Source organism: Squalius cephalus (assembly GCF_949319135.1).
Source record: "Squalius cephalus genome assembly, chromosome: 6".
In the NCBI taxonomy this organism is placed as follows: Eukaryota; Metazoa; Chordata; class Actinopteri; order Cypriniformes; family Leuciscidae; genus Squalius; species Squalius cephalus.
In genome coordinates, this window is record NC_137127.1 from 48,218,908 (window position 1) to 48,233,761 (window position 14,854).

General features: G+C 40.9%; 1 protein-coding gene across 2 annotated transcripts in view; it reads right to left on the bottom strand.

Annotated features, from left to right (window-relative positions):
• Positions 1-486: 486 nt before the first annotated feature.
• Positions 487-14,854, bottom strand: part of cttn (cortactin) — a 16,435-nt gene continuing 2,067 nt past the window's right edge. For both annotated transcript variants that reach the window (XM_079874108.1, XM_079874109.1), the window contains 13 exons: positions 13,960-14,033; positions 10,988-11,117; positions 9,901-10,011; positions 9,752-9,806; positions 7,961-8,071; positions 7,773-7,883; positions 7,182-7,292; positions 5,226-5,281; positions 4,969-5,038; positions 3,750-3,898; positions 2,433-2,565; positions 2,035-2,103; positions 487-639 (listed from right to left, as the gene is read on the bottom strand). In XM_079874108.1, coding sequence (XP_079730234.1) covers positions 503-639; positions 2,035-2,103; positions 2,433-2,565; positions 3,750-3,898; positions 4,969-5,038; positions 5,226-5,281; positions 7,182-7,292; positions 7,773-7,883; positions 7,961-8,071; positions 9,752-9,806; positions 9,901-10,011; positions 10,988-11,117; positions 13,960-14,033 — 1,317 coding nt within the window. In that variant the 3' untranslated portion in view covers positions 487-502. The remainder of the gene's footprint in view (positions 640-2,034; positions 2,104-2,432; positions 2,566-3,749; positions 3,899-4,968; positions 5,039-5,225; positions 5,282-7,181; positions 7,293-7,772; positions 7,884-7,960; positions 8,072-9,751; positions 9,807-9,900; positions 10,012-10,987; positions 11,118-13,959; positions 14,034-14,854) is intronic.

Sequence of the window (14,854 nt, forward strand, 5' to 3'; positions counted from 1 at the left end):
TTATTATGGCATCACGTTTTGGCCTTCATTCATATTTTCAAACATAATTAATTTGTTCCCCATTTCAACACTGCAAAAAAAAGACACTAAAATGAACAGAAGTGTTCGTACGGACGCAGCTTTAAGAGTCGCAAAGAAGCCGCACATGTGCATGATTTATTCTCAAAGACACCAGAAGATCTCTGATCTTTGGTCTACTCTCTTATTTCACACACATCATGTGTGTGTGTGTGTGTGTGTGTGTGTGTGTGTGTGTGTGTGTGTGTGTGTGTGTGTGTGTGTGTGTGTGTGTGTGTGTGTGTGTGTGTAAACGCTCTCAGAAGTGTCATAAATCTCTATTGGCAGAGAGGCATCTACTCAGGCCTACTGACGGAAACGGGACGCGAGCGTTGAGACGAGAGACCAGCGAACGCCCGCGCGAGACAGAAAGAAGAGAAGGAAGAGAAAGCTGATGAAGGAAGCGTGGAGGCGAGGGCTGACGCTCCGCCTGGATCGAGTGAGTCTATTGTCGAACTTCAACGTAATTGGCTGGGAAGAGTCCGTACGAGCCCCGACACACACCCCTCCACCAGCCCTCGTCAATCATCTCGATGTTGGTTATGATGTCGTCTGGGTCAAAGGAAATCTCATCATCACCCGCTGGGGAGAAACAGAGGCGCGTTACATCACTTCCTGCTCCTAAGAGGCAGATGTGCAATTAAAAAACTATAAAAAAATGAAAAACAATTAAGTGCAGGATTTACTTTTACTACATTTTTCTGAGTGAAAATTGTTTAAATTTCACAAATAATTGCAAAGAAATGGCAAGTAATTTTTAAAGCTTTTTTCCGCCATGAAATAAAAAAAAAATGGATATTGCAACTTTCTCAGAATTACAAGTTATAAACTCAGGATTGCGAGATATAAAAACTCAATTGTGAGAAGGAAAAAAAATTAGAGAAAACGTCTCCTTTTTATTTTTTATAACCTAACCTTCCCTGGTGGAAACAAACCTCCATAACTGGAACTTTTTTCCCTCAAAATTCAGACTTTTCGTAATTGTGAAGAAAACAAATTAAAGGTAGCGGCAACTTTTCTCAATCTCAATTTTTTATTCCATACTATTAACAGAAACAAGCTTCCATAATGTAGTAACACTGAATGAAACGTGAAATGTTGAAGTAGAAAGACTGAAATTGTATTTTCTTGTAAAATGTACTCCAGTAATATCTGTAATCTTCTTATATGAAGCACGACGTAAAGGGACTGACCGATCCGCCGTTATATGGTCCGTATGGCAGAAAGTCTTGTTTCATTTAAAAAACATCATGCCATATCATCATCATCATCATCATCATCATCATCATCATCAAATAATGGATGGACAAAAGGATATTCCCGTTTGTTGACATGACATGGATAGATTCAGATGGGAAATATATTAAGTCGGGAGTCCACCTTAGAGATAATCACCATATTTATAATGAAACCATCATATTTAAAATATATGATATTAATCATATCATATAATGAAATATGTTTTATTGTGACTACTGTAAATCTATTACATTATTATGGGATCTCCTTCAATGCTTTCATAATCTTTACATTTTTTGCACGAAGGATTAACTTAGAGATTATTAAAAACATTAATTTAGCTGCAGTGTTTGGATCAGTACTGTGTGTCTTCTGTGGTAAAAGACCTCATTCATTTATACGTTTTTTTAACAAAACGACCCACTGTTGTGATTTATTTTTCACACAAAATGTGTTGCTCCATCACTGTTCAATACAAACGTGTGTATTTTCCTGCAGTCATGCACTTTGGGAGTAAAAAGCTTCTCTTAAGATGCGCCTTCTGCCCTGATGTGCCCTAATCACAGTTGTCAAACCCTGAGCGAGCCTGTCAGTCGGTCAGCAAGTTTTAGTCCTATGCGATAACATCAATTACCATTTTCAAGAAAAGGAACCTTGTCAAAATGTCCCGAACATAACATAACGGTTAAGTGCAATACATTGATCTTATCAGTTCGTGAACTCAAAGCGTTCTCTTACCAGCCTGATAGTCGTACAGAGCGACGGCAGTCACACCGAGATCCTCTCCATACTCGTCCGGCTGAGCACCTGAACCACACACACACACACACACACACACACACACACACACACACACACACACACACAGGTGAGCATTAGTGATTTTGGTGATTATATGAACAGTACTATAAACTATATAAACAAACAGCCAGAAAAAAATAAGAAATAAAAAAAATAACATAGGAAAAAAACTGTTGTTTTAAAATAACTTTACAAAAGTGCAGCAATGCTACTCATGTATGATGTACATAAAGACATGGATGGCTGACAGTAGGACGTTCCTGAGAAATGGAGAGGAAGATGTAACTGCTCATGTGTGTGGGTTTAGTTGGCTGTAAAGTAGACGTGTGGCGCACCTGAGGTCTGGATCTGCTCGTCGGGCTCAGGGCTCAGGTACAGCTCCTCCTGCGCCGGCTCTTCATACGTGGGTTCTGCTGAGACCGGCTCCAGCTCGTACACGTTCGCCGCCGGCTCGCTGACGGGCTCCGCCTAACACACCAAACACACCTCGCATGAGGTCCTGCAGCTCATGACACACTCGCGCTGGAGAACCAGTGCTTTACACCAGTGGTCCACAAGAGGGCGCCGTGAACACATGCACACTGAACACACGTGTCCTTGCTAGTGCTCCCCTGCTTTAATGGTTCATCGTAATGCTCCTTTAAATCTAATATAAGAGTAATTTCATATTGACTATTATTCCATCACATCTAGATAGGGTGAAAACACTGGTTTCTTGATTTCAATTGATCCTCATTTTGATGAAGCAACGTCGTTTCTTAAATCATTCAGTCTGTGCTGTTTTCAGTTGATGGAGAAACTTCACCAAACATTATTTGTAGCTCCAGCCGTCCAATAATCTTTGTGCTTTCATACTTATAAGAAACAAAGTCTCAGCTTTCAAATTCTGTCCATTTTGTGTGTGTGTTTAATGTGTGTGACATGAACTGATCATCTCTTCCTCTTCACTACTAGTTACAGCAGCAAATAAACATGATGAACATCAGAAGGAAAGTTGAAAGATACAGAAGATACTGAAATCAATCATGTCTCATGTAATCCGTCAATCAGTGTTTCAATAAAACAGCGTGAGAACAATGATGTCACGTAATTTACCTCAGGAAAGACATTCAATGACCATAAACTCGATAGTTGCTAGAAAAATAACTCTAGAGAGGAGCGTTTGGATAAATATATGCACTAGAATACATGATCAGTATATTTTTACTGAACCTGTTGTTCAATATTAAAAGTAAGTTTAAATAAATCCATCATGAAAATAAGTTGACACCCATGTTTAAATTATAGTTTTATTATAATGTTGTAAAACTGGCTCATGTGCAACTGAAATCTTTGTATATGAATCAGGTGTTAATTCTGACCTGTAATATTACAGAAATATAGTGACTGACAGGGATGAGCATTCCTAGTGAAAATAATATTCGATGATCGCTGGGAATTATCCGATTATTATTGGAGAACCACCCCCTCCTGCTTCTCCTTGGCCTGTCGTGTGTGTGTGTGTGTGTGTGTGTGTGTGTGTGTGTTGTGTGTATAGTGTTGTTGATGATGTCTCTCTCTCTGTCAGTTCGCTGTATGATGGAGTCGTCAGGAGAACCTCGTGTGTGTGTGTGTGTGTGTGTGTGTGTGTTTGTGTGTGTGTGTGTGTGTACCTTCAGGTTGCTGCGCGCCTCCTCCTGCTCCTGCTTCTCCTTGGCCTGTCGTCGAGCGCGCTCTTCTTCTGCTCTCTTCTGGTCCTCCTCCTCCTTCTGCTTCGCGATGTTCTCGAAGCGAGCCTTGATGCTGCCGGCGCTGTTCCCGGCTAAACAAGAGCACAGGCTTCACTCGAGCGCTATGAAGCGTTATAACCAGGGTTCACTCGAGCGCTATGAAGCGTTATAACCAGGAGATGCTGCACTTATCCTACAAGCCCTCATCACTAATGAAATAAGTAGTGCTTTATGTTTTTCAGGCAAGTCTAACTGTATTCAGTAATATTGTATTCAGTGATTGAATAGTCAATTGTAAAATAAGACTATAGTCTTCACTGTATAAATTAAATATAATTAATGTAATTAATACAATTTATCTGTGTTAAATCTGTAACTATAAAAGTGATTTCCTCTTTCTCTTTTGTTGTTTGATTAACACTGGGTTAACGAACAGCTATATTAGACAAACGAGGGATCTTACGCATATGCAGATCCAATGATACGCACCCGGTCTTTCTCAGTTGTTTACAGCGCAAAACCGAGTGTGTTCATGAGGATACTCGCCAAGACATGCATTTTGAATTTTGCGTGCACGTCTGTTCAAGCCATGATTCAAGCTCAAGAGAAGAGAATTCAGCGCTCACGTGATGTCTGCGTGCGTGCACGTGTGTGTGTGTGTGTGTGTGTGTGTGTGTGTGTGTGTGTGTGTGTGTGTGTGTGTGTGTGTGTGTGTGTGTGTGTGTGTGTGTGTGTGTGTGTGTGTGTGAGTTCCACTCGTGTTCTTGCGCTTGATGTTTAAACTGACAGGACTTAAAAACACATGATAAACTTTCACTCCATGATGGGTAAACTTTGCAGTTAATCCGCGAATCGCATGCGTTCCGAACCGAAACCGATCAACTAAGATCCCTATACGTGCATGACATCACACATCCTGCGATGTGACTATTTCACGGATACGCACATCGCGATATCGATGCTAAAACCTTATACTGTGCTGCCCTAATCATGATTGCTATGTTACCAGAGACGGAGAAAAATCCTGCTCCAGTAAGTAAACGTCTCCCCAAAAATGTTGGTACTCAAAAGCGCTTCCCTCCAGTTTTCTGGCGCGCATCGTTCATCTCCACCACGCATGCGCCCCAGCTCGGCTATAAAGCAGGAACACAGTTATGCTGACCTGCTTCGACGGGACGGGTCTTCTGATACGCCGTGCTCGGCTTCTCCACCTCCTCAAACGTGCCTGCGCTCTGATGACAACAGTAACACACACACACACCATCATGATGAGAAACACTCGTGGACAACTGCGCTTTCAGAAAGGAAGTGAACACAAACACACAGTTTTCACAACCGTATTTCTGGTTCTGAATGTCATGTTAAAAAAGAAACAGAAATTGAATCTCAATGTTCATTATAATGATCTGATAAATGTACCTTGTCCATTCGGTCCTTCTGCACACCATACTTCCCTCCAAAGCCTTTGGAATAATCTAGAATGATGACATTTATTTACAAAATTATGAAAAAAACGTTACATAAATGTTGACTTGACTGTTTCAACTTTCACAGTGTGTAACAGGCCCGACTCAAAGGCCGATCTTGTGACGGCAAACGGCTCGTTCGCATCTCAGTGTTCATCTGGCGACACTCATCTGTTGATCAGATTTCTCCAATTCAGTTGTTTCCACTTTAAGTGATCTGTATCCTTTAACTTTGTTTGGTGGATAATATATCACAGTTTAATAATGCGCTTGCTACTCATTTGCTCCTTTAAAGTCCTGTAATGCTTCATTCGCCCGCTCTGCTCCTGAACCTGAATCCAACACTCGACAGGCATGGATGTCCATCATCATCATTCCAAAACTTTGGAATTCTCTACCGATTGAGATTAGGCAAGCTAAATCTTTTGATTTATTGTCTTTTATGTTTATTTTACAGTGTATTATGTCTCTTTGTGTGCTGTATTTTTGTTGTTTTAATTGTTTCTGTACAGCGCTTTGAGATGTACATTTAAAGGCGCTATAGAAAATAAAGGTTATTATATTATTATTATTATCATCAAGCCTGGAAGGATCTTCTGGGTAGTCCTGACCTCAGGGCATTAACTGAGTCTGAAAGATCAGCTTATTTTTTCCAGATTATTGAGAACAATCAAGGAAATCACAGACATTTGTTTTAAACTATAAACAGACTGCTGATATCACCCCTGCCTGCTTCTCAACAGTTGTGTAAATCCTTTCTTCACTGGTTAAACTGACACCTGCTTCACTATGTAATCCTTCTGGTTTTTCCGGTCCTTCACTCACAGCTCGATTCTGAGGCTCTCGAAACGGAGGCATCAAGTGTGAAATACAACACTTGCTTGATTGATTATTTTCCCATCAGTTTATTTAAATCCTGCTTTGATGTTCTGTGCCCTACGGTCCTCAGTAGAATAATGATTCGGTGCAGACTGGGGTTGTTCCAGTAACAGCAGTACCAAAAAAAATAAAGAACGCTCCCTGGACGACTTTAACAATTTCAGTTTTTGGCAAAAATACTAGAATGCATTGTTGCCTCTCACTTGCATAACCATCGTACAGTCAGTGATCTCCTCGAACTCCTTCAGGCAGGTTTTCGGCTCTGGTCGGGGTCGCCAATGACGTGTTTATGCCGGCATTTCCACTCTCATCCTTCTCGATCTCAGAGCAGCTTCGATACTGTTGATCATAGTCTTTTACTTCCCAACATTGAAAGTGCTTTCGGTGTTTCGGAGACACCTTTAAACTGGTTTACATCCTATTTTACTGACGGTTCCCAGTTCATTGCCATGGGTGGTTACAGGTCAGAGGTCAGGTACGCACTGGTGTTCCTCAGGGCTCAGTTTTAGGCCCCTTAATCTTTCATTTATATTTGTCACCACTTGGGCATCTGTTGCGATCGTTCGGCCTTCATTATCACTTTTATGCTGAGATACTAAAATCTATATACACTCTAAACCTGATGTAAATCAGGATGTGCTTCTAAGATCAAGATGACTCTGTTTGACTAGTGGTAAAACTGAAGTTATGTTATGTTGGTTCCTCCTACCAACTTCCCAAAGCCGGTTCACTAACTCTGTCTGTTGATGGCTCGGTTTTGGAGTTTCAAAGAAAAATAAAGAACCTTGGAATAATCGTTGATGCCAGTCTTACATTTGCAACTGTAGCCAAAAAAAAAAAAAAAAAAAAAAAATAGTTTGTCGTCTCTCGGATTGACTATTGTGCCCTTTTAGCCAGAGTATCTTAATCTATACTTAAGTTGCAACGTGTACAAAACTCCTGACTGGGACCCGTTTTTGTTCCTCGATACATACTTAAGGTATGATGACACCTTTGGTGGTGTGTGTGTGTGTGTGTGTGTGTGTGTTACCTTTCTGTGACTCGTGCAGCTGCAGTTTCTCCTGGTGATCCCATCCCATCGCAGACTTATCCTGACGGTCCGTCTGAACGCCAAACTTCCCTCCGAAACCCTTCACATAGTCTGACACGCAAACAACAAGCAAGACGTCACCGTCTAAATGTGACATTAACTAATAAATCTACTAAATAAAAAGCCTGCCACATCCATGGTTACACTTTACAATCAAGTTCCATTAGTTAATGCACTAACTATGAGCAATACTTTGGTTACAGTATTTATTTGTTAATGCTAGTTAATATAAAAAAACAACTGTTTATTGTTAGTTCATATTAGCTCAGGTCCATTAAATAATAATAACAGACTATTGATTTTAATAACGTATTAGTAAATGATGAAATGAAAGCACATGATCCATGAAATTCTTTTATGTTGGACAGAAACATTAAAATGGATTGTTAATCCTCCAGATGGGCCATTAGTGCTCAGACCTCAATGACTGACGCGTGCGGCTATATTTATTATCATCATCATCTCTACCTTCTGTTCTTATGGAATTACACTAAAATCTCTTATAAACGGAAGTCAAACTGTGACACAAACCTTTCTGGGACTCGTGTTTCTCCGTCTTGCCCTGGTACTCGAAGCCCATGGCGCTCTTGTCCACTTTATCCGTCTCCACTCCAAATTTGCCACCAAAGCCTTTGGCATAATCTGTAGATTTCAGACGACAATAATGCAGACATGGCCAAACGCAGACACGTATGTGAGGCGGGGAAGTGGGAACGAACCTTTCTGAGACTCGTGTTTTTCCGTCTTCCCCTGGTAGTCAAAGCCAACGGCGCTCTGGTCCACGCGATCCGCCTGAACGCCGTAGCGGCCGCCGAACCCAGTGGCGTAATCTGGAGCCGCGGAGGAACACCACAACATGAGCAGGGGCCACTGCTGAGATCTACACCACACTCAGGACATTATATTACAGAATCTGGATAAACGTTTCTCGTCGTATGGAATTAAGTGACAGACAGATATATGAGTTAGAGTAAATTAACTAGATGATCTGTGTTCATTTTGAGATTACGGGGATCAGGTGATAATAAGGGGTCGACCGATATGTGATTTTCATTGTGTGATACCGATTATTACAGATCAAGTAGACCGATAACCGACCGATATATAGCCTATGTCTAGTGTAAAAATGTAAATTAATGTCAAAATTAAGAATAACAAAGGGTTTTGACAAATACTTTCTTTAAATGCTTTTAAAAATATCTTTAAATCTGAGAACTGTTAATAATAACATTAATAATAATAATAACTTAAAAAGTGCAGGGAGCACTCAGCAGCATTCTGTAAACATTTTGTAAAACTTAAAGAGACTATTTTAATGGTTAAATTAAATTTTAGTAATCAAAAAGCATTTCTAATTAATTGAAATCATCAAATTTATTCAATTTATTTACAGTTTAACACAAATTACATTTTAGCGCCCTATGAGAAACCGAACTTTTATTTTGACGGGTTGCCGTGGAGATCTTTAGGTTTCTGTGTTTATGACGATAGCTTTTCTCAGTTTGAAGCGTTGAAAAGCTCATGAAGCGACTCAAAGCGGCTCTGGAGATGATGTTTATGCAATCATGTCCTCATATGATGATGCGGCTGAGGCTGAAAACAGTGCAAGCGTCACCTGTGTGTGTGTGTGTGTGTGTGTGTGTGTGTGTGTGTGTGTGTGTGTGTGTGTGTGTGTGTGTGTGTGTGTGTGTGTGTGTGTGTGTTAAATGAAATCACGCGTCTGCGCCATTCATTTAGAGACACGCAGGATTCATTTCATTTAAATAGTCTTTTTGCGGTTTGAAATTCGATCTGATTTTACTGACCTGCTTTTTAATTCATCAAAGTCGACAAATTCCGTGACATTACACAACAAATTTATTGCAACTTCAGTGTAGTGATTTATTGCAACTTCAGCAAAGTCTGCCGTAACCCAGAGACGACTGATGCGGGATCAGTGAAGCGGCTCCAGTCAGCAAGTGCTTTCGGTGTGTGAGAGTGCCTTCAGCTCTCCGCGATGATTGGCCGGACTCGTGACACACAGCCAATCAGATGTGCGGGGACACTGGTCTAGTCTACAGAGTGGTGAGGTCGACAGAGGTGGCTGCGTCAGAGTATAGCGCATTTCAAGATTAAATTATTTTATCGGCAAATCGGTTTTGAAAATGGCCGATACCGATAACCATAAAAATGCTTAATATCGGCACCGATAATCGGTCGACCCCTAGTGATACTTGAACCTGCTTGGCTGATTATCAGAAGTCTTCAGAGAATAAACATTCATTCATTAATTACAATCTTCATCCTGCTCTCTACATGTCTACCAATATAAAGTCTGATTGTGATTTCTGAAGTCAAGTGTCTTTGTGATGCTTCAGAAATAGTAAACCAACATTACCAATGGATGAAGTCAAACAGGACACCGAGTGTGCGAATCAGAGTCAAGAGCAGAACATAAGTGACTGCTGATCATGGATGTAGGATAGTTCCTAAAAATAAGGAAGGAAAGAAAAAGAGCAAGAGAGACTGACCTTTCTGCGAGGCGTGTTTCTCAGTCTTCCCAGCGTACTCAAAGCCCATGGCCGACTGCAGAACACACACACACACACACACAGACGAGTGAACAGATGTAGTAGGCAATCTGAGCGCAGAAACCCTGGCTGAAGATCTGACGGATTACCTGGTCGACGCGATCCGCTTCCACGCCGAACTTTCCTCCGAAACCCTTGGAGGTGTCGGTCTGGGAGCAGTGCTTGGACAGCTTGCTCTGATACTCGTGGCCTACAGCAGACTGAGCAACACAACACACACTTCAGTGACACACACACACTTCAGGAACTACTTTGAAAACTACTTTGAACGCCTCTTCATTAAAGCGCAAACGGATTTGACGCCAAAATGAATGTGAGGCTTTATCTCCGCAACTCTTTAGCGTTTTCTGACCAAATTTGGTGTGTGTTATGACAACCTTGGCCTGAGGAATCCTGCACAGTTTCAGCGCAGTGCCACCTAGTGTTCAGGAGATATGAAAAATTTACATTTTTGCTTATAACTTCTGAACGGTTTGGCCAAAAATCACAAACCTGGTCTATTTAGATTTAGCGCAGCAAGCCGAGCGATAGCCAATCCTCTAATATAGAATTAATTTTGCTGGCTAAAAGTTATGGATTTCGTACCGCATCTACTAATTTGATGTCTGATGCCGAAGCGCCTCTGAGGCTGCATCTCTGCAACGCTTTGGCACATTGACACCAAACTTTGCTTGTGTTATTGTCACCTCTGACCACAGCACATCAGATTGGTTAAAGCGCAGCCTTTTAGCTGAACAAACGGCTGAAGACGCATCTTTATCAGCCACACTTGACCCATTCATACAAACACTTACTATTCTATATCTATTATATATATATAAAAGAACACTGCTACGTGCGCTCTGAGACTGGTCACGACCTTTGCATATTGTTTCCCTATTGTTGGTTTCACTGCTTCTATTGCTCTCCTCATTTGTAAGTCACTTTGGATAAAAGCGTCTGCTAAATGATGACATGTAAATGTAGAGCCATGATTTGAGCTGAGGCGTGAGGCTTGCTAACCGAGCGATCCACCGGACTGAGGATACACACATTTGCATAGAACTTTACAATAATTTGCATCAAAAGGGGGTGAAAGGTGTGTGTGTGTGTGTGTGTGTGTGTGTGTGTGTGTGTGTGTGTGTGTGTGTGTGTGTGTGTGTGTGTGTGTGTGTGTGTGTGTGTGTGTGTGTGTACCTTGTCCATGCGGTCCTGCTGCAGGCCGAACTTGCCCCCGTACCCGTGCGACGCTTTCGGCATGTCGGCGAGCTCCTTCTGCTTCAGGTCGCTGTGTTCACTCGACACTCGCTCGCGCAGCTTATGGATACTGACAAATCACAGAAGCACACGCTCTACATCATCACCTGGAAACATGCTCTATGATCACAGACATGAATATCGTGAGAATTATTACATGCGTTTCAACATTCATATCTGTATATAATCAAAGAATATCTTTATATACAGTCAAAGCAGACATTACTCAGACACCAGATATAATGTGTGATATGTTCCACTAGTGTGATCAGGACACTATAGTTCATTACTGTGAGTGAGGAGAGCAGAATACAGTAAACTGTGGCATATTACACCCAGAAACTCTTCATACAGAGACTACCAGTGACATTTATAACAATCTGGGCCCAGAAACTCTTCACACAGAGACTACCAGTGACATTTATAACAATCTGAGCCCAGAAACTCTTCATACAGAGACTACCAGTGACATTTATAACAATCTGAGCCCAGAAACTCTTCATACAGAGACTACCAGTGACATTTATAACAATCTGAGCCCAGAAACTCTTCATACAGAGACTACCAGTGACATTTATAACAATCTGAGCCCAGAAACTCTTCATACAGAGACTACCAGTGACATTTATAACAATCTGAGCCCAGAAACTCTTCATACAGAGACTACCAGTGACATTTATAACAATCTGAGCCCAGAAACTCTTCATACAGAGACTACCAGTGACATTTATAACAATCTGAGCCCAGAAACTCTTCATACAGAGACTACCAGTGACATTTATAACAATCTGAGCCCAGAAACTCTTCATACAGAGACTACCAGTGACATTTATAACAATCTGAGCCCAGAAACTCTTCATACAGAGACTACCAGTGACATTTATAACAATCTGAGCCCAGAAACTCTTCATACAGAGACTACCAGTGACATTTATAACAATCTGAGCCCAGAAACTCTTCACACAGAGACTACCAGTGACATTTATAACAATCTGAGCCCAGAAACTCTTCATACAGAGACTACCAGTGACATTTATAACAATCTGAGCCCAGAAACTCTTCATACAGACTCTACCAGTGACATTTATAACAATCTGAGCCCAGAAACTCTTCATACAGAGACTACCAGTGACATTTATAACAATCTGAGCCCAGAAACTCTTCATACAGAGACTACCAGTGACATTTATAACAATCTGAGCCCAGAAACTCTTCATACAGAGACTACCAGTGACATTTATAACAATCTGAGCCCAGAAACTCTTCATACAGACTCTACCAGTGACATTTATAACAATCTGAGCCCAGAAACTCTTCATACAGAGACTACCAGTGACATTTATAACAATCTGAGCCCAGAAACTCTTCATACAGAGACTACCAGTGACATTTATAACAATCTGAGCCCAGAAACTCTTCATACAGAGACTACCAGTGACATTTATAACAATCTGGGCCCAGAAACTCTTCATACAGAGACTACCAGTGACATTTATAACAATCTGGGCCCAGAAACTCTTCATACAGAGACTACCAGTGACATTTATAACAATCTGAGCCCAGAAACTCTTCATACAGAGACTACCAGTGACATTTATAACAATCTGAGCCCAGAAACTCTTCACACAGAGACTACCAGTGACATTTATAACAATCTGAGCCCAGAAACTCTTCATACAGAGACTACCAGTGACATTTATAACAATCTGAGCCCAGAAACTCTTCATACAGAGACTACCAGTGACATTTATAACAATCTGAGCCCAGAAACTCTTCATACAGACTCTACCAGTGACATTTATAACAATCTGAGCCCAGAAACTCTTCATACAGAGACTACCAGTGACATTTATAACAATCTGAGCCCAGAAACTCTTCATACAGAGACTACCAGTGACATTTATAACAATCTGAGCCCAGAAACTCTTCATACAGAGACTACCAGTGACATTTATAACAATCTGAGCCCAGAAACTCTTCATACAGACTCTACCAGTGACATTTATAACAATCTGAGCCCAGAAACTCTTCATACAGAGACTACCAGTGACATTTATAACAATCTGAGCCCAGAAACTCTTCATACAGAGACTACCAGTGACATTTATAACAATCTGAGCCCAGAAACTCTTCATACAGAGACTACCAGTGACATTTATAACAATCTGAGCCCAGAAACTCTTCATACAGAGACTACCAGTGACATTTATAACAATCTGAGCCCAGAAACTCTTCACACAGAAACTACCAGTGACATTTATAACAATCTGGGCCCAGAAACTCTTCATACAGAGACTACCAGTGACATTTATAACAATCTGAGCCCAGAAACTCTTCACACAGAAACTACCAGTGACATTTATAACAATCTGGGCCCAGAAACTCTTCACACAGAGACTACCAGTGACATTTATAACAATCTGAGCCCAGAAACTCTTCACACAGAGACTACCAGTGACATTTATAACAATCTGAGCCCAGAAACTCTTCATACAGAGACTACCAGTGACATTTATAACAATCTGAGCCCAGAAATGATTGGGACACTTTGAGCTGATCATGTTCTGCTGAAGTGTGTGTTCTTTAATTGCTAATGCTCTTTTTACACACAGACTGAACACAATGAAGCATTGCTTGGTGATTGGTTTAGCTAAACTGGTATTATCTAATTGTGTAGTTAAATTTAACAGCTGACAGATATTCAACATAATTCATGTGTGAGACAGTCTAACAGAAGGACGGACAAAACCAGTCAAATATCAGCTGAGTTCTGCTCATATTTCATCACCATTCTCTAAACTATAGCGAATAAACTGTGATGATGTGAGACATGTTGAAGGAGTGTGAGTGAATCTGGGTTTGACTGTATAGTGTAAAAGGAGCTGTATAATTAGAGGAAAAGCTGGAGTAACTCGATGTGTTCCTGGTGTCCGGATCCGATCACGGTCTTGGCGCCCCAGCGCTGCTCCTTCTCCGACACGTCGTTCTGGAGTGTGTGTGAGAGCGAGACGTCAGCGGGGAAAACACACACAAGCAAGAAAACTACAATATGAATTTTCATAGAAAATTAGACTAATTATTCTAAAGAATGCGTAGATAGACAGATTGTTATTTAATGCCATGTCAGCATCTAAGGCTATTTTCATGGCAAAAATTCAATAAGAAAAACACAAATATCATACAAGCTAAACACAATATAACCAAGCAAACAAACACAACAAGTCATATTATATATATATTTTTTAAATTAACATAATCCAAAACCTTTTCAGGTATAATCTTACTAAATAAGTCCTTAAGTGAAATTAAATTCATAAGAGCATTCTACTTGCACTAAACCCCGGACAGTCCAATATTATCTGTTTAACAGAGAGGAAGACAGAGGCAAGTGCAGATCTTCAAGACACAATAACTCTGTTTGTTTAAGATACAATCTCTCAACTAATCACTGTAATATTTCACTCCACGCGTTTTCATCTACATTCCAGTGTTTAGGCTCGATCACACCGAAGTCGAGAACTAGAGCGAGACAGATGTAGTTCTGACAATCGCTCTAAATGTCAGAGAATATGCGAGTCCACAACTATAACGATAACGACGCTGAGGAACGATCACGCTCAGAACGATGTTTTCCAGCTGATGGAGGAGAAACTCTGACAGCCAATCAGAATCCTGCTCTAAAGAGCTCGAGCATTTAAAGAGACAGACGCCAAACCGCAGCGCTTATTAACAGGAGGAGACCGAGCGCTGCTGTGAACGCTGATAAACTAGCGTTAGCGTTATGATCTTGGTGTGAACGGGCTTTTA